At 52.8% G+C, this 17,534-nt stretch overlaps 2 protein-coding genes across 3 annotated transcripts in view; both read left to right on the plus strand.

The window, feature by feature from the left end:
- The window catches only part of LOC147647145 (uncharacterized), a 446,158-nt gene that overhangs the window by 403,816 nt on the left and 24,808 nt on the right, over positions 1–17,534 (plus strand). The window lies entirely within an intron of this gene.
- Positions 12,570–16,544, plus strand: LOC111922258 (olfactory receptor 14C36). Of its 2 annotated transcripts, XM_086872520.1 has the most exons (3): positions 12,570–13,379; positions 14,311–14,433; positions 15,534–16,544. In XM_086872520.1, exons 2-3 carry the CDS (start codon positions 14,403–14,405, stop codon positions 16,487–16,489), a joined length of 987 nt encoding a protein of 328 aa, XP_086728646.1. In that variant the 5' UTR covers positions 12,570–13,379; positions 14,311–14,402; the 3' UTR covers positions 16,490–16,544. The 2 variants fall into 2 exon arrangements, with proteins under 2 accessions (XP_086728646.1, XP_086728647.1); XM_086872521.1 differs by lacking the exon at positions 12,570–13,379 and having other exon boundaries at positions 14,274–14,433.

A 17,534-nucleotide genomic window follows, 5' to 3' on the forward strand; every position in this document is an offset into this window, starting at 1 on the left:
TCCTGCTGAAACCGCGCTGCTGCTCGCTTCCCTCCCACCTCCCATGGAAAGCACAAAAGACAAAGATCCCAGGCTGGGATAAGAAGAATTTATGAATAACAGCAACGGGATAAGGAACAAACAGACACAGAAACAATTTTGGTAACAGAAAGGGTAAGACAAACCATTCACAGGGAAAACTAAAATACCACCAACTGACTCTTCCTGGACACGTATTTCCTCCTGCCAAGAAAGGACACCCTTCTCTGGTGAGAGAGAGGGAGTCCTTTTCCTGCCCCTGGCAATGACCTGAGATGGGATTGAATATAATGGACCATGATCTCAGTCTCACATTCTTTGATCCCACATCACATCATTGCCATGGGCAGGAAAAGGTACAGGTGTCTTCCCAGCATGGATCCCAGGGAACATGGATCACCAGGTCTCTTTCCAACGTGGATCCTCCATGGGCGGATGAAACTGGAGCAGTGCACAAAGCTCTTCCTGTATTTTGAGGCACTTGCAGGGCTTCCCTTACCGGTGCCTCCGTTGGTGTCTGCCAAAGTTAGACCTGTCTGAGAAGCTCTTCCCACATTGGGTACACTTGTAAGGCCTCCCCCAGCGTGGATGTGTTTGTGGATATTGAGGTTGGATCTGTGGCTGAAGCTCTTCCCACATTCCCCACACTTGTAGGGCCTCTCCGCAGTGCGGATGCACCGGTGCCTGATGAGGTGGGAGTTTTGCTTGAAGCCCTCCCCACAGTCAGGGCAGCGGAAGGGCCTCTCATCCGTGTGAATCCGCTGGTGCTGGAGGAGATTGGAGCTGGTCTGAAACCTCTTCCCACACTCGAGACACTCGTAGGGCCTCTCCCCAGTGTGGATGCGCTGGTGGATGACAAGTTGGGAGTTGAAACTGAAGCCCTTCCCACATTCTCCACACTCGTAGGCCCATTCCCCAGTGTGGATCATCTGGTGGCGGATCAGGCTGTTGCTCTGTCTGAAGCTCTTCCCACACTCCAAGCACTTGTACGGCTTCTCCCCATCCTGAAGCCGCTCATGGACCACCAGCTCAGAGCCCCGGCTGGATCTCCGGCCGCCTTCCCAGCCCAGGGTGGGTCTTTCCTCCTCAGAGCACCCTGGGATGGGTTTGGAGCCCCTCCTCCTGTGGGATCTCTGGGGATTTTCCTCCCCATTGGATTCCTGCACTGTGGAGCTGCTCAAAATGGCCTCTTCCACGAGGTTCTGCCGTGGGGATTTGTCCTCCCTGGTCTCCGTCCTCAGCTCCTTGTCTGGAGGAGGAAGGACGAGGAGAGGATGGGATTTGCCTCCGTGCCAGAGGGAAGGGGAAGGAGATCCCCCCAGTGCGTCCCCAGCAGGACGGTGTCAGCAGCGGGGTTGTCCTGCAGCCGGGGGCCAGGCTGGGCTGGGAGATGGAGCAGGAGAGAGGGGGAAAGGGGCACTGACTTCCTCCTCACCTGCCTGGGTGTCATTCGACATCTTCATCTTCTTCACAGCCTGCTTCTCCATCTGGCCAAAGTTTGGGATTGGGAAATCCTGGTTTGGGAAAAAATACAAGGAATGAGCACAATGAGTTTGATGGTTCCTCTTACCAAGCCCATCTCTAGAAGTCACCTGGGCATTTGAGGTGTCTTGGTTTGAAAGGTGTTTGCAAAGGAAAGCAGAAATCTCCACTGAAATGGATAAAAATGTAAGCATCCCATCCCCTCCAAATTATTATAATCTTGAAACCAAAATGCTCTCAGGTAACGTTATGGGAAAAGGAATGTAAGTTCTTTACTAAAGAAGGAAAATGAAAATGCAGCAGTATAAAAGAAAAAAACCAACAACAACAACAACAAAACAACCCACCAACAAAGTCAGAACCTTACAGCCCGTTGGTCAGAGTGTTGGAAGCAGTCTGATTAAATGGTGGCTGCAGTCCTCCTGGAGTGACTGATGTGGTTCTGTTGAAGCAGTGATCCCATAGAAGATTGTAGCTTACCTCTGAAGTTCTGGTGCTGTAGATGGGTCTGGTCTCTCCTCTGGGAATCCAGTGGACAAAGACTGCCTCTGGTGTTCTGATTCCAAGATTATATCCAGTCAGGAATGCTTGGCTCCTCCCCCTGGCTGGAGCATCTCACAATGGGATGATGTCATTTTATCAGTCATGCACTGAGACTCAATGGCCCATTAACAGAAGATATCTCCCTGCAGGGAGGATGGGTGGTGGAAGAGATAAAGAACACTGCCCCACCTGGTTTTAACAGCTGGCCCATTAACAGAAGATATCCCCCAGTTATGAGGGATGGGTGATGAAAGAGATAAAGAAAACTGCTCTACCAGGTTTTAACAGATGTTGACAAAATACATACTTTTGGTTACATCTTGCATTGCAACCCAGGACATGGAGTCCATAAAAACCTCCCAAACACCAAGATTCAGCCCTGAAAATGCCTCCCAGGACTTCCCCATCTCTGGTCTCTCCCCTTTGGTGTTCCTGGGTTCCTCCCCATTCCAGCTTCTGGGGGTCACGATTGTACTGTAGGTCCCCTGTCTACTCGGTCCCTGACCTCTTCAGGCTGCTGGGAGTGCCAGGAATCTGAAAAGTTTCCCCTCTTTCCATCTCCCCACTTAGGAATGCTTGAAGTTTTGAGGATCCTGGGGTCCCTGCTCCCCTTAGTCTCTTCTTGGGGGTGCAGGTGGTCCATGGAGACCCCCCTCCCTCTCTCCAGGTTGTTGAGGGTGCCTTGAATTGTGGTGCTTCTCCTCTCTGGGCTCCCCACTTTGAGGTCCTGGGGGACACAGGACTCTGCTCCTCCAGGCTGCCTCTGCCAGCAGCTGCCACTGGGAACCCCCAATGTCCCCCCACGGGGCACTTTCCACTCAGCTTTGGAGTTCTTCATTCTCCAATCATCACCCCCAAAAACCCAACCCAGGAACCCCCCAGGATATCTGGGCCGAGCTCCCCCTCCCTGGTAACCTGTGGGAGGGGGGGTGATGATCCCACAGTTGGGAGACTGTGAATTCAGGGAGTGCTGGACTGGGATATACTGGGAGTGACTGGGATCCTACTGGAATAACGAGCACCTGACTGGGATTACTGGGAGTATCTGGAAATGCCTATGGACATGCTGAGGGCAACTGGAACATACTGGGAGAGTCTGTAACGATACTGGGGATGAATGGGAACACACTGGGAATAAATAGAAACCATGCTGGGGACAACTGGGACCCCATTCTGGGGAAAACTGGGAGGAACTGGGACTGCACTCAGGGTGACTGGGAGTGGCTCGGAGCGATTGGGATCAGGCTGGAAGCACCTGAGGAGTGAGTAGGAGCAACTGGGATAGACTGGGAGTGACTAAAACCACAGTGGAGGTAAATGGGAGCAACTGGAACCACACTGGATAATCCTGGGAGCAGCTGTGCCCATGCTGGGTCATACTGGGATCCTACAGGAACTAGCTGGGATCATAATGGGAGTGACTGAAAGGTGCTGGCTGTGACTGGAACCATTCTGGAGGTGACTGGGAGCAACTGGGCCCATCCTGGGAATGACAGGGAGTCACTCTGGCCATGACTGGAATCATACTGGGGGGATCTGGGAGTGACTGGAACCATACTGGGGGTGGCTGGGTGCAACAGCAAATACTGGGAGTGACTGAGATTGTAGTGGGAGTGACTGGGATCATCCTGGAAGTGTTTTTCTGTAGATCTTCTGTCTTTCTGTTCTCTATTTCTTCTCCTTCTAATCCTATGTATCTGGAACATTTCTGGATACATAACATCTTAAGGGTTAGCAGGGTTTAGGTTAAATGAGCTGAGTTTGCAAAGTTAATGCTATGGTAAGAGTTTTATGTTCAGTTGGATGTTGTATTAAACCCTTTGCCAAAATTCCTTGATTGTCTATATTTTACCAGTAAAATTTTGTGTCATTTTGACCTCTTAGCTCAGTTGGTCAGAGCATGGTGCCAGCATCACCTTTGTTGTGGGTTGTGGGTTCAATCTCTGTGTGGGCCATTCATTTAAGAGCTGGACTTGATCCTTGTGGGTCCCTTCCTACCAAGAATATTCTTTGCATCTGTCCATGCTGAGAAGATCTGGTTGTTGTTTCTCCTGTGCACCAAACTCAAGCACAGGAACCTTTGGTTACCACCAGCATTGAAGTGTTCTGGGGTGTTAAAGCCCTGCAGGCTCACAGTGACCTCTTGTTTCCATAAGGCCCCAGAGTGTCCCACTGGTCCCTTGGTTCCATGGGCCCAAGAGTGCCACAACGATCCCCGTGGTTCCACAACTTCCCATGGTGTCACACTGGCCCCTTGGTTCCATAAGGATCTGGAGTGTCACACAGGTTTATGGCATTTGTCCTTGCTGCCCCTCACATCCCACTGCCCCACAAAGAGCCTTGAGCCACCCGTGAGGGACAGGCCCTGCTGGGCCAGGCCTGGGCTCAGGGCTTGGCCTTTCTGCTTCCTCCAACCCAGCCAGGGCTGGCTCAGCATTGCAGTTCCCTGCTCAGAGCCTTTGGCTCCCAGCAATCCTGGCCTCCAGGATCTGTTCTCACCAGTCCCTGGGGAGCCTTTGGCAGTCCCTGCCCTCAGTGGGGCTGATTGATGCTCCAAGAGACTTGGAGTTTTGCTTCTGACTCCTTGAGCAGCTTCTTCAGCCTGAAGGAGGGACAAAGGAGGATCAGGAAAAGGAGTAGGAACCACGAGGTCAAGCACTCCCTGAATTCACAGCTCTCCACCTATGGGATCATCACCCCCCATCCCACAGGTGACCGGGGAGGGGGAACTTGGCCAAGATATCGTGGGGGGTCCTTCTTGGGTTCTGCTTTTTGGGGGGGGATGTTTGGAGAATGAAGAACTTCAAAGCTGAATGGAAAATGCCCCTTGGGGGGATACTGGGGTGTCCCAGCATCCCTACATGAGGAGATGGAAACAGGGGGAACTTTTCATATTCCTGGCACTCCCAGCAGCCTGAAGAGGTCAGGGACTGAGTAGACTGGGGACCCCCAGTACAAGCGTGACCCCCAGCAGCTGGGACAGGGAAGAACCCCTGAGCACCAAAGGAGAAAGACCTGGCATGGGGAAATCCTGGGAGGCATTTTCAGGGCTGAATCTTGGTGTTTGGGAGGTTTTTATGGACCCCATGTCTTGGGTTGCAATGCAAGATGTAACCAAAAGTATGTATTCTATCACCATCTGTTAAAAACTAGAGGAGCAGTTTTCATTATCTCCTCCATGACCCATCTCTCATAACTGGGGGATATCTTCTGTTAATGGGCCAGCTGTTAAAACCAGGTGGGGCAGTGTTCTTTATCTCTTCCACCACCCATCCTTCCTCCAGGGGGATATCTTCTGTTAATGGGCCATTGAGTCTCAGTGCATGACTGATAAAATGACATCATCCCATTGTGAGATGCTCCAGCCAGGGGGAGGAGCCAAGCATTCCTGACTGGATATAATCTTGGAATCAGAACACCAGAGGCAGTCTTTGTCCACTGGATTCCCAGAGGAGAGACTAGACCCATCTACAGCACGGGAACTTCAGAGGTAAGCTACAATCTTCTATGGGATCATTGCTTCAACAGAACCACATCAGTCACTCCAGGAGGACTGCAGCCATCATTTAATCAGACTGCTACCAGCACTCTGACCAACAGGGTGTCAGGTTGTATTCTGACTCTGTTGGTGGGTTGTTTATTTGTTGGGGTTTTTTTTGTAGTGCTGCATTTTCATTTTCCTTTCTTTAGTAAAGAACTATTATTCCTATTCCCAAATCATTACCTGAGACCACTTTGATTTCAAGATTAAAAGAATTCGGAGGGGATGGGATGTTTACGTTTTTATCAATTTCAATGGTGGTTTCTGCTTTCCTTAGCAAACATCTTTCCTTTCAAACCAAGACACTGAAGATGCCCCGATGATTTCTAAATATGGACTTGGTAAGAAGTACCATCAGAGTCCATGTGCTCATTCCTTGTTTTCTCCTAAACCAGGATTTCCCATTCCCAAACCTTGGCTGGATGGAGAAGGAGGCTGTGAGGAAGAGGAAGATGCTCCAGGACACTCAGGCAGGTGAGGAGGAAGTCAGTGCCCCTTTCCCCCTCTCTCCTGCTCCATCTCCCAGCCCAGCAGGGCCCCCGGCTGCAGGACAACCCCGCTGCCGACGCCGTCCTGCTGGGGACGCACTGGGGGGATCTCCTTCCCCTTCCCTCTGGCACGGAGGCAAATCCCATCCTCTCCTTGTCCTTCCTCCTCCAGACAAGGAGCTGAGGATGGAGACCAGGGAGGACAAATACCCTCAGCAGAACCTCATGGAAGAGGCTGATTTGAGCAGCTCCACAGCACAGGAATCCAACAGGGAGGAAAATCCCCAGAGATCCCACAGGAGGAGGGGCTCCAAACCCATCCCAGGGTGCTCTGAGGAGGAAAGACCCACCCTGTGCCGGGAAGGCGGCCGGAGATCCAGTCGGGGCTCTGAGCTGGTGGTCCATGAGCAGCTTCAGGATGGGGAGAAGCCCTACAAGTGCTTGGAGTGTGGGAAGAGCTTCAGACAGAGCAACAGCCTGATCCGCCACCAGATGATCCACACTGGGGAATGGCCCTACGAGTGTGGGGAATGTGGGAAGGGCTTCAGCTTCAGCTCCCACCTCATCATCCACCAGCGCATCCACACTGGGGAGAGGCCCTACGAGTGCCCTGAGTGTGGGAAGAGGTTTCAGACCAGCTCCCATCTCCTCAGGCACCAGCGGATTCACACGGATGAGAGGCCTTTCTGCTGCCCCGACTGCAGGAAGGGCTTCAAGCGAAATTCCGCCCTCATCACCCACCAGCGCATCCACACTGGGGAGAGGCCTTACAAGTGTCCCCAGTGTGGGAGGAGCTTCTCAGACAGGTCTAACTTGGCCCAACACCAACGGAGGCACCACTAAGGTATGCCCTGCGAGTGCCCCAAGTGCAGGAAGAGCTTTCTCCACAGCTCCAGCTTCATCCCACCTTGGAGGACCAACACTGCTAAGAGACCTGGTGATCCATGTTCCCTGGGATCCATGCTGGGAAGACACCTGTACCTTTTCCTGCCCATGGCAATGTCATGATGTGGGATTAAAGAACATGAGGGTCTGTCCATGGCCCTGTCATTATATTCAATCCCATCTCAGGTCATTGCCAGGGGCCGGAAAATGACTCCCTCTCACCAGAGGAGAAGAGTGTCCTTTCTTGGCAGGAGGAAATACATGGCCAGGAAGAAGCAGTCGGTGGCATTTTAGTTTTCCCTGTAAATAATTTGTCTTATCCCTTCTGTTACCAGAATTATTTCTGATTGTGTTAATTCGTCATCTCATTGCTGTTCTCAATAAAAAGTTCTTATCCCAGCCTGGGATCTTTGCCTTTTGTGCTTTCCATGGGAGGTGGGAGGGAAGCGAGCAGCAGTGCGGTTTCAGCAGGAGCAGGAAATTGGGGAATGCCATTCCTGAAGCCCAGCCCGTGGAAACCGAGCATCCCAGCTGGTGCCAGGCCTGGTTGCCATGGCAGCAGCCTTGGGAGCGGGTCCCTGGCTGGGGGCTGCGGGAACCTCTTCCCTCTGGTGCCCAGGGCCAGGAGTGGAGGGAGCGGCTGGAGCTGAGGCGGGCAGGTTTAGGCTGGATGTGAGGAAAAGGTTTTTCCCGCGAGGCTGCTGGGGCACTGAACAGGCTCCCCAGGGAAGGCTCCCAGCTCCAGGGCTGGCTGAGCTCCAGCAGCGTTTGGCCAGCGCTGCCAGGCCCAGGCTGGGATTGTTGGGGTGTCCTGTGCAGGGCCAGCAGTTGGACTGGAGGATCCCCATGGCTCCCTCCCAACTCAGCCAATTCTGTGGCTCTGTGATCCCATGAGCCTGGGGATGGGACTGCAAATGGTTGCCATGGCAATGGGCTCTGGCTCCAGGCCTGAGACAGGCACAGACAGGGGTTCCATGGAGACCTCCCAGGGGTTTCTGGTGATGCTGAAGAGCCCTGTGGTCAGACGCAGTCCCAGCAATTCCATGGTGACATCCCAGGGGACCCTGGGCTGCAAAGGCACCGCTCTGTCACAGGCACTCCCGGGGGCTCCACGGTGACATCCCAGGAGTCCCCAGGCTGCCAAAGAGCCGGGATGTCACAGACACTCCCAGGGCTTCCTGTCACGGGCAGAGTGGGAGCTTCAGGCAAAAGCTTTATTTCTTTATTGGAGAAACTCCTGCTGAGTCATGAGGTGGAGAAATGACACTCAACAGCCACCAGGAATCCTCAAACCCCTTCAGGCTGCCTAGACTTTGAAATTCTTTCTATGAGAGGAGACTGGGAGCAGCTGGATCCAAACCCAGCCCCAGAGTTTGTCAAAGGCTTATGTGTAAAGACTGGACAGGTGGAATTGAACCGTAATGCAATTTTCCCCACAGGATTAACAATGGAATATCAGATGTATTTATACAAATGCCACTGTGACTGATTCTGGCATGATTAGACAGATTTATTTACACCACAGAGTAAATAAAGAAAAAGAGTTATTTACTCCACAGTATAGGAGCTATAACAATCATTAGACTACAGTGCTCTAGGGAGCAATTTTGAGGTGAACAGGGCTTTGCTGGAGTTGTTTGAGCCCATTCCAGGCTCAGCCTCCTGCTCCAGCAGGAACTGCCTTTCCTGTGCCATGGCCAGGGCAGATCCCGCTGCAGGAAAAGCCCCAGGCCAGCCCCAAGCCAGGGAAGGGCTCGGGCACAAGTGCAGAGTGCCGTGCTGGGAGCTGTGCCAGGGACAGCCTGAGGCACCAAAGGCACCTTGGCAGCAGCAGCTGCTTCCAGGCCATGGCCAGAAGGCTCCCTTGGCACCCCGGCCTGGTGGCCAGCACTGCAGAGCTGCTGCTTCAGGGCTCATTTCTGGCTGGGCTCTGAAAAGCCACTGCTGCTCCAGGAGCCTGACTCGGAAGCAATTGGCCCCAGCACCCTGGGGACAAGATAATAATGAAACAACTCTTCATGGCAGCAGAGACAAAGGCAGGGGCAGAGGAAAGGGGAGAGCCAGGCCCAGGGGACATGGCTGCAATGGTGATGGCTGTGAGGTCAGTGCCACTGCAGCAGCCTGGCTGGCCCTCAGCAGACATTCTGGCCAGGAGGGTTGTAAGGGCACCCAGCACATCAGAGAACCCACACAACAGCAATTCCATCCTTGGAGAGGGGCTTTCACTGTGTCAGGTTGCACAGAGCTCCTGCTCTGGGAGCATTCCTGGGATGGGGCATCCATTTCTCTGGAAAAGCAGTTGCAGTTTTGTGCCACTCTCATTGTAAAATATTTCCTCCTTCTAACAAATCCAAATCCACTCTAGATCACTTTAAAGATATTGATCCTTGTTGTGTCATTGCAAGATCTGTGAGGAAATAACTTTGACCAGAGTTTCCATTTTCACAGACCATGGAGAAGACCCAAAAATCTCCCAGGATGGGGTTTGGAGGCCTCATCACATAAGCAGCAGGTAGAGGCTGAGGGCCCTGGGCTGCGCAGCTGCAAGGCCCTGCCAGAGGCAACTTGTGCAGCCCTTTGGCCATGGCTGCTGGCCCTGGGCCTGAGGCCAGCAGGGGACAAGTGACCCTGGCAGCCCTGGGGCCTCATTGCCTCCTTGTCCCTGCCCAGCAGCCTGGCAGGGGCCGCCCCATGGTGCTGCCCTTGGCATTGCACATCCCCACATGCCAGTGGCCCGGGAAGAGCCCTGAGCAATGAGGGAGGGACAGCATCTGCCTTGCCAGGGGCTGGGGCTCAGCCCTTGGCCCTTGCCATTCCTGAAACACATCCAGCTTTGCTCAGCACCACAGACACCTTTCCCTTGCTTGTCCCCAGCTGCCATCAGGGCCTCCACTCTTCTGCTCTGCCTGGAACCTGGGGACGCTTTCTCACTCGTGTCTCTCATTTCAACTACAAGAAACTCCAGTGTTTCCATCTGACTTGGAGCTCTTGAGGAGTTTCTGGAGCACACTCTGAGGGACTGAGTGTGATGCCAAGAGCCCCAAAGGCCCGAGAGGGTGATGAAAGTGCTGGTGCTGTGTCTGTGCTGCTGAGCTGGGCCGGGCTCCTGGCCCAGAGGCAGCTCCTGGCAAGGGCAGCGCTGCAGAGAGACAGCTCTGGCCAGGAGCAGCTCCTGAGCACAGCCCAGCAGGGCTGGGGCCCTGCCAGGGCAGCTCAGGGACACAGAGAGCAGGCCCAGACAGAGCTGCCAGGGGCTCAGCACTGGCAGGGGCTGTGGGATGTGCCAGAGGGGGCTGTGTCCCAGCCGCACCTCTGTGGCTGTGTCCTGGAGCCCCAGAGCAGCTGGGATGTCAGAAAGGGGCTGTGTGACAGCTCCAAGTGGGTTGTTTGAGGTCACAGCTGGGGCTGTGACATGACAGAGTTTGTTGTGTGATGTCACTGAACAGCTACAGCATCATAGAGGGGATTCTGTGACAGCACAGAGCAGGCTGTGACTTCAGAGTGTGGCTGTATGACATCACAGTGTGGCCTGGGTGATATCACTTAGTGGGTTGTGACATCACAGAGAGGGCTGTGACACCAGAGGTTAGATGTACAACATCACAGAGAGGGTTGTGACATCCCTGAGCAGACTGTGAAGCCACATGGTTGTGATATGAAATCCTAGAGTGGGCAGTGACATCATAGAAAAGCCATGTGACATCTCAGGACAGGTTGTATGACATCACAGTGCCAACTGTGACATCACAGAGTGAACAATGACATCAAATGTGGCTGTTTGACATCACAGAACGCTATGTGACATCACAAGGTGTTTTTGTGGCATATAGGAAGAGACATGACATCACAGAAAGGTGGTGTGACATCCCAGGGCAGGTTGTGTGATGATGAGTTCGGTGGGAGAAATGCAGCACTCAATATGAATGATCAGCAAGTCTCGTTTATTGGTAACTCTAACACCACTTATATAGCATCAATAATTAGGCTCATACATAGTGCAAAAAGCAAGCTCATTATTGGATACTTCATTTAAGGTCAACTCCACCCTAATTCTACATTCCTGTGATCGCTCATCTATGCTGAATTCACATTCTTCTGATCACAGCGTCCTGTTCTCAGTTAACAGTTATCAGCAAGGCCTTCCTGACTTTGCAACATCTCACACCAACTGTACTCTATTGTCTAATTCTTTTCCAACTAACTGCTGCATGGGAATATGACCTTTGCTCTCTAGCCATTCCTCTATAGTGTGACACCACTGAGTGGGCTGTGACATCCCAGGTGGCTGTGTGACATCTCGAGGTCACTGGGGAGGTCACTCTGCCCCGACCTCCTTCACAGTTCCCCCCAGAGAAGTCCAACGCTGCCCTTGCAGCAGCCTGTCTGCACAGAAACACTTCCAGGGCTCTCTGCATTTCCCTTCCCTCACTCTTGCCTCACTCACACACCTCCCAACAACCCACTTGGTGCTTTCAGCTACAAGGAGTTCAAAGCTTGTCTGTCCTTCAGCAGCTGCTCTAATTCTGCCTTCAGAGAACTCTGGGGTTGTGTTTATTGTAGAACTCCCTGTGTGTCTGAAACATTCCTTGTGTGGCTCTGCCTTGGGGAAGGGGAACCTCCTTGGTGGCACCTTGGGCTTGGCACACACTTGAGGAGGGTGTCTGTTTGCCATGGGGAAACTCAGCAGTTTTAGATTGCTAAAATCAAAGAAGGAAAACCCCTCTTTGCCTGAGTGCAGCCAGTTCTGTGAGCAAAGCAGGTCCCAGGGGAGTGAGGAGAGACAGGATGGGGCTGGGGCAAGGTTGTCCCCACTGGGTCAGACCTCAAGGCACAGCTTCTCTGACCTGGCCACACCTCCTTAGGAGAGACCCTGGATCAATATCCATCACTGAATGCTGCAATCACCTCTGCTCTAAAGAGAACAGGAATAAAAGACACCTTTAAAATAGGAATACCTATTTCTTAGAAGTTCTTTGAACTATTTCTCCATAACTGTTGTAGGAAACTTTCCTAAGAACTGCAGCAGACCAGAGGGAAATCAAGGCACAGCCATGGTTTGTTAGGATTTGCTTGATCCTAATGAGTCCCGTGGTGCATTTGGAGCTGAGCCCTTGAACCTCGGGGCCTGAGAGGAGATTGCACAAACCTTTCCAGGAGTCCAAGTCAGAGGAAAAACCCAAAGTGTCTCCAAATATTAATGGGTACCACTGAGGTCCATCCCCAACACAGGCTCCTCATGGACTCCTTGGAGGTGAGGACGCAAGAATTGCACAAAAACCTCCCAGAGACTCAGTGTGGGAAGGAAAATCCAAAGTAGCTGAAAAAGCCCTGAGTATCTCAAAGTATTGATGAGCCCCACTGAGTGTCAATGCAAAGCTCCCAAGGGACTCGTTAAAGCAGATAATTGGGGCCAGGATTGCACAAACTTCTCAGAGACTCAGGGTGGGAAGGAAAAAGGAAAGTGCCTTAAGAACCTGAAGTACCTTGAAGCATTAATGAGCTCCACTGAGTGCTGTTACTGACAAAGGCTCTCAAGGGACTAATTACAGCAGATAATTGGAGGCCAGGATTGCACAAAGCTCTCAGAAACTCCAAGGCAAATCCAAAGTCCTTTGAAAAAGCTGCAGTCCCTGGAGCATGAAGGAGCCCCCAGGGCCATTCCTGAGCAAGGCTCCCCAGGGACTCCTTCCAGCAGATCCCTGAGGCCACTGGCATGTGGGCTAGGGGGGATGCTGAGGGCAGGCCAAGGGGGTGACAGTGGCCAGCCTTGCTGGGGCTGTGCCAGGAGGCCCCAGGGCCTCAGGACAAGGTGTCTCCTCACAGCCCTTGCTGGCACAGCATTGGCTGCTGTGGCCCAGGGCACCAAGCCTTGGCTTCTCTTTGTCCCCAGCTGTCATCAGTGCCTCCAGTTCTCTGCTCTGCCTGGGGCCTGGGGACACTTTCTCAGTCACATCCCTCAGTGGGACCCATTAAAAGTGAAAGAAACTTTGGAGTTGGATTCTGACTTGGAGTTCTTGAGAGCTTTCTTCCCCTCCCTGTCAGGGACTGATGTTCAGGGCCTCAGCACAAAGCCCCAAGAGGCTCATTAAAGTCCTGCTGCTGTGTCTGTGCTGCTGAGCTGGGCCAGGCTCCTGGCACAGAGGCAGCTCCTGGAAACCAAGAAGAGCTTCAAAAGCACATTTCTCTTGCTGAGCAGCTCTTCTGCCAGCCCAGCAGGGCTGGGGCACTGCCTGCAGCCACCCTGGGCACAGCCCAGAGGCACAGAGAGCTTCAATCAGTCAGGGCTGGGAAGGTGCTGAGAAGTGCCTGGGGCAGAATCCCTGCCAGCCCTTGACACAGGAAGCCTCTGGCTGCAGGACAATGCAGCTGCAGCTCCTGGAGGCATCTCCTAAAGCTGGAACATGCCAGTGCCTACAGACCCTGTGAGTACATTCTCTGCCTGTCCCTTGTGCAGAGCAGCCAGGGGTGCCCAGGGCTGTCCTGCAGAGCAGGGTCCTGCAGCCCAGGGCGCTGTGCTGGGGCAGGGACTCTGCTGCCTGCCAGGGACAGCTCTCAGCCGGCCCGGGGAGCTGCTCCCAGCGCTGGGGAGAAGCTGTGGGGGGAAGGAGCCACCCTGAGCAGGGCAGGGGCTGCTGCTGAGAGGGGCTGTGTGGGGCAGGGCTGCTCCCAGCTCCAGTCCAGCCTGGGCACAGCTCCAGAGGACACTTCCCAAAAGAAGGTGAGCCTGGGATTGCTGTAAAGATCTGGAGCTTTCCTGAGACTGTTTTCAATGTCTTACTTTAAGCAGGGTGGGAAAGCTGGGATGATGACAAAAAGATTTTTGGTTTTTGTACATTTTTAATATATTTTTAGATCTGTAAACGACTATTATATAATTATAAAATGATAATCCTTAATTAACTCTATTAAACTAATATTATATACTTATGTAACTATTATTCTTAATTAACTCTAATATGATTCCTAACCTTTCTCTTAGATTTTAGAACAATAAACTGACCTTCTAAATACATTTCTGAAATACCATATTGTTTTATCATCAGAAAGAGGAGCTACAAGAAGAGCATTTTGTTTTGTAACCAGAATGTGAGCAGTCATAACAAAAAGTTATGGGCAAAGAAACCCTTGGACTTACTCTAATGGATTGACCCTGGGGTGTGTAACTGGGGCAGCTGAATCTCCTATTGAATGTTTCTGTTAAATATCCTAATTAATCAATCTTAATAAATAGCTGAAATAAGGGGCCGGGTGTGCCTCATCCCTACTGGGACACCTGGAAGCTTCCAATAAAGCTGTTTTTTCTTTACTGTTCTAACACTGTTGCAGAAGGTTATTTTTCTCTTTTGATTATAGGCAACAGGGGGATGAGAGAAGCAGAAGGAATTGTAATCCCAGAATCACAGAACATTCTGAGTTGAAAGGGACACACCAGGAACAGCAAAGTAATGTTGGAACATTTACAGAGATGCCAGGATTGTAAGTTTGGTGCTCAGTCTCTCTGCTGGGAGCCTCTTAAACAGCCTAAATGCACTGCTCTGATATTGTCATTGGTATCTGGGGTTCTCAGGGAGTCTCTGGCATCTGCAGCAGCTGAGTCAGGCCCTGCCCTTGGGATTGCTGCCAGGCAGGTGTGTCCATGGGAATGGGGTGTCCCAGCTTCCCTGTGACCTGTGGGGCTGTGGGCAAAGCAGTCCATGGCAAAGGGGAATGAGCTGAGCCCCCTCCCTGAGATCCCATCATGGGCACACCTGGGCATCTCCTTGCTGTGTCCTTCCAAGCTCTGAGCTGCCCTCCTGGCTGCAAATCTGTGCCAGAGCCTCTCAGAGTTCCCTGAATGTCCCACGGGGAAGGGCAGAGATGCCACAGCTGAGGAAATGCTGTTGGCTCTGCCAAGGGAGCCGTGAGTGTCCTTGGCAGAGGGGGGTGCTGAGCCCTTGCCTAGAGACCTTTAGAGAGGGTGAGACATTCAGGGATCCCTCTGCTCTGGGCAGGGTCTGGTTTATGCCAGGGTGACACAGGAGTGTGACTGTGCTCTGATTCCAGCCAAAGGTACAAACCCAGGGCAGTTGGGAACAAGCCCATCCAGCTCCTCACCTTCCCTAAGCCACAGGGAATCCTTTGCCTCTCACATCTCTCAGTGGGTAATTCTGAGTGCAGCAGAAATGCTGGGGATTTCTGACCTCAGAGAACCAGGAATGATTTGTGGGTAGGAAAACAATTCCTAAAACCAACTCCTGCTATACTTTAGAAGTGTGTGTGCAGATGCTACCAAGCCCTTCTGCATTAGAAGTGATTCCCCTGACAAATCCTGAATTTCCAGCCTTGTCCTTCTCCTGCATGGCCACAAACCCAGGGCAGCAGGGCAGGGATGGCTCCTGGAGAGCCCCAGGCACAGGCCTGGCTGCTCCTGGCACACTCAGACAGCACAGCTGGAGCTCAGTCAGGGACCTGGGTGAAGTTTTTCCAGAGCAGAAACAAGGGCGGGTGAATCCCAGCTGGACAGTGTACAGGGAATGGCCCAGGTTTGACTCAAAGCAGCCTCTCCTGACTTGCCACTGTCCTTTGTCCATGAACAGGTCCCCATGTGCAGCCACAGCAAATGTCCAACAGCAGCTCCATCAGCCACTTCCTCCTGCTGGCATTGGCAGACACGCGGCAGCTGCAGCTCCTGCACTTCTGCCTCTTCCTGGGCATCTCCCTGGCTGCCCTCCTGGGCAACGGCCTCATCATCAGCGCCGTAGCCTGCAGCCACCACCTGCACAGCCCCATGTTCTTCTTCCTGCTCAACCTGGCCCTCACTGACCTGGGCTCCATCTGCACCACTGTGCCCAAAGCCATGCACAATTCCCTCTGGGACACCAGGACCATCTCCTACATGGGATGTGTTGCACAGGTCTTTTGTTTTGTGTTCTTCATCTCAGCAGAGTATTTCCTCTTGACCATCATGTGCTACGACCGCTACGTGTCCATCTGCAAACCCCTGCACTACGGGACCCTCCTGGGCAGCAGAGCTTGTGCCCACATGGCAGCAGCTGCCTGGGCCAGTGCCTTTCTCTATTCACTGCTGCACACAGCCAATACATTTTCCCTGCCCCTGTGCCATGGCAATGCCCTGGGCCAGTTCTTCTGTGAAATCCCAAACATTCTCAAGCTCTCCTGCTCCAAATCCTACCTGAGGGAACTTGGGCTTCTCTTTTTTTCTATCTGTTTAGCACTTGGTTGTTTTGTGTTCATTGTTTTCTCCTATGTGCAGATCTTCAGGGCTGTGCTGAGGATCCCCTCTGAGCAGGGACGGCACAAAGCCTTTTCCACCTGCCTCCCTCACCTGGCTGTGGTCTCCCTGTTCCTCAGCACTGGTACATTTGCTTACCTGAAGCCCCCCTCTATCTCCTCCCCATCCCTGGATCTTGCACTGTCAGTTCTGTACTCGGTGGTGCCTCCAGCCCTGAACCCCCTCATCTACAGCCTGAGGAACCAGGAGCTCAAGGCTGCAGTGTGGAGAATGATCACTGGATGGTTTCGGAAACATTAAACTCCTGGAACATTTCTGAAAATCACTTATAATAAAAATCACCTTTGATACTTCCTGTTGGTTTCATTTTGGAGGTTTTCTGTGTTTTCCTTTTTTAATCCTGTCCACAATGAAATGTCATTGTTTGTGCCATTTCTCATTTTGTTTCTCTCCACCATCCCTGTTGCCACAGACTGTGTCAATGAGGGGCTGTGCTCTTGGTGGCTTTAAATGAACAAGAGGATCTCCCAGCAAAGTTTTCTCCAGCGATGCCCCTTTTGTTCCCTTCTCTGGAGCTGCAGCAGCAGTGTCTGTGTGCAGAGCTGGGGGCAGATCAGTGCTGGCACAGCAGCTGTGGCCAGGAGCAGCAGCACTTGGTGTTGCCAGTGCTGCTCCCGTGCCACTGCCCCGCTGCCCTCCTGGCCCTGGTGTTGCTGCAGGGCCTGAGTGCTCTCGGGGCCGGGCACAGCCCTGGGGGTGGCAGTGCCGGGGCTGCAGCAGGGACAGGCCATGGGCACTGCTGGGGCAGCGCTGACGCCTCAGGGCAGGGCCTGGCGGCTCCAGGCTCCTTGCCCAGGCTCTCTCAAGAACACGGCCAGGCCAAAGCTCAGCACAGAAAACCCCCGTGAGCAGCCCCAGGGTGGCCGTGGGCAGGCTGGGGGCAAACAGCATGGCTGGGGCTCTGCAAGGTCCCTGGAGGAGATGGGAAGGAGCAGCAGAGCAGGAGCTGATCCATCCCCACTGTGCTGGACACCCCAGGGCAGCGTCCCAGAGCGTCCTCATGGAGCTGCCAACAACATCCCCCCTGTGCAGCCCTGGCCTCTCCCCCAGCTCAGAGAGGTGCCGCATCCTTGCAGGCACATGTCATGAATAAAATCTCTCAAGAAATCCACCCCGGATAAAATACTGTGTTTAGTTAGGTACAGTTAATGTTCTTATCCCATTTGTAAACCTTGTACCCCTTGTTTACTCTGATGGTTATTAGTAATGTTAATTACTTACCAGTTTCTGAAGTGTTTTAAAGGTTCTTATGAGACATTCCTGTACCCTTTCCCCTTACTTCCCT

Source organism: Cyanistes caeruleus, unplaced genomic scaffold (assembly GCF_971803275.1).
Source record: "Cyanistes caeruleus unplaced genomic scaffold, bCyaCae1.hap1.1 HAP1_SCAFFOLD_65, whole genome shotgun sequence".
NCBI lineage: Eukaryota > Metazoa > Chordata > Aves > Passeriformes > Paridae > Cyanistes > Cyanistes caeruleus.

Excerpts from the sequence above, each read along its gene's own strand:
- LOC111922258 (XM_086872520.1), top strand. The coding sequence starts at position 14,403 with ATGTTGGAACATTTACAGAGATGCCAGGATT. Across the intron at positions 14,434-15,533 it reads TTTACAGAGATGCCAGGATT|GTCCCCATGTGCAGCCACAG; the intron begins GTAAGTTTGGTG and ends GTCCATGAACAG.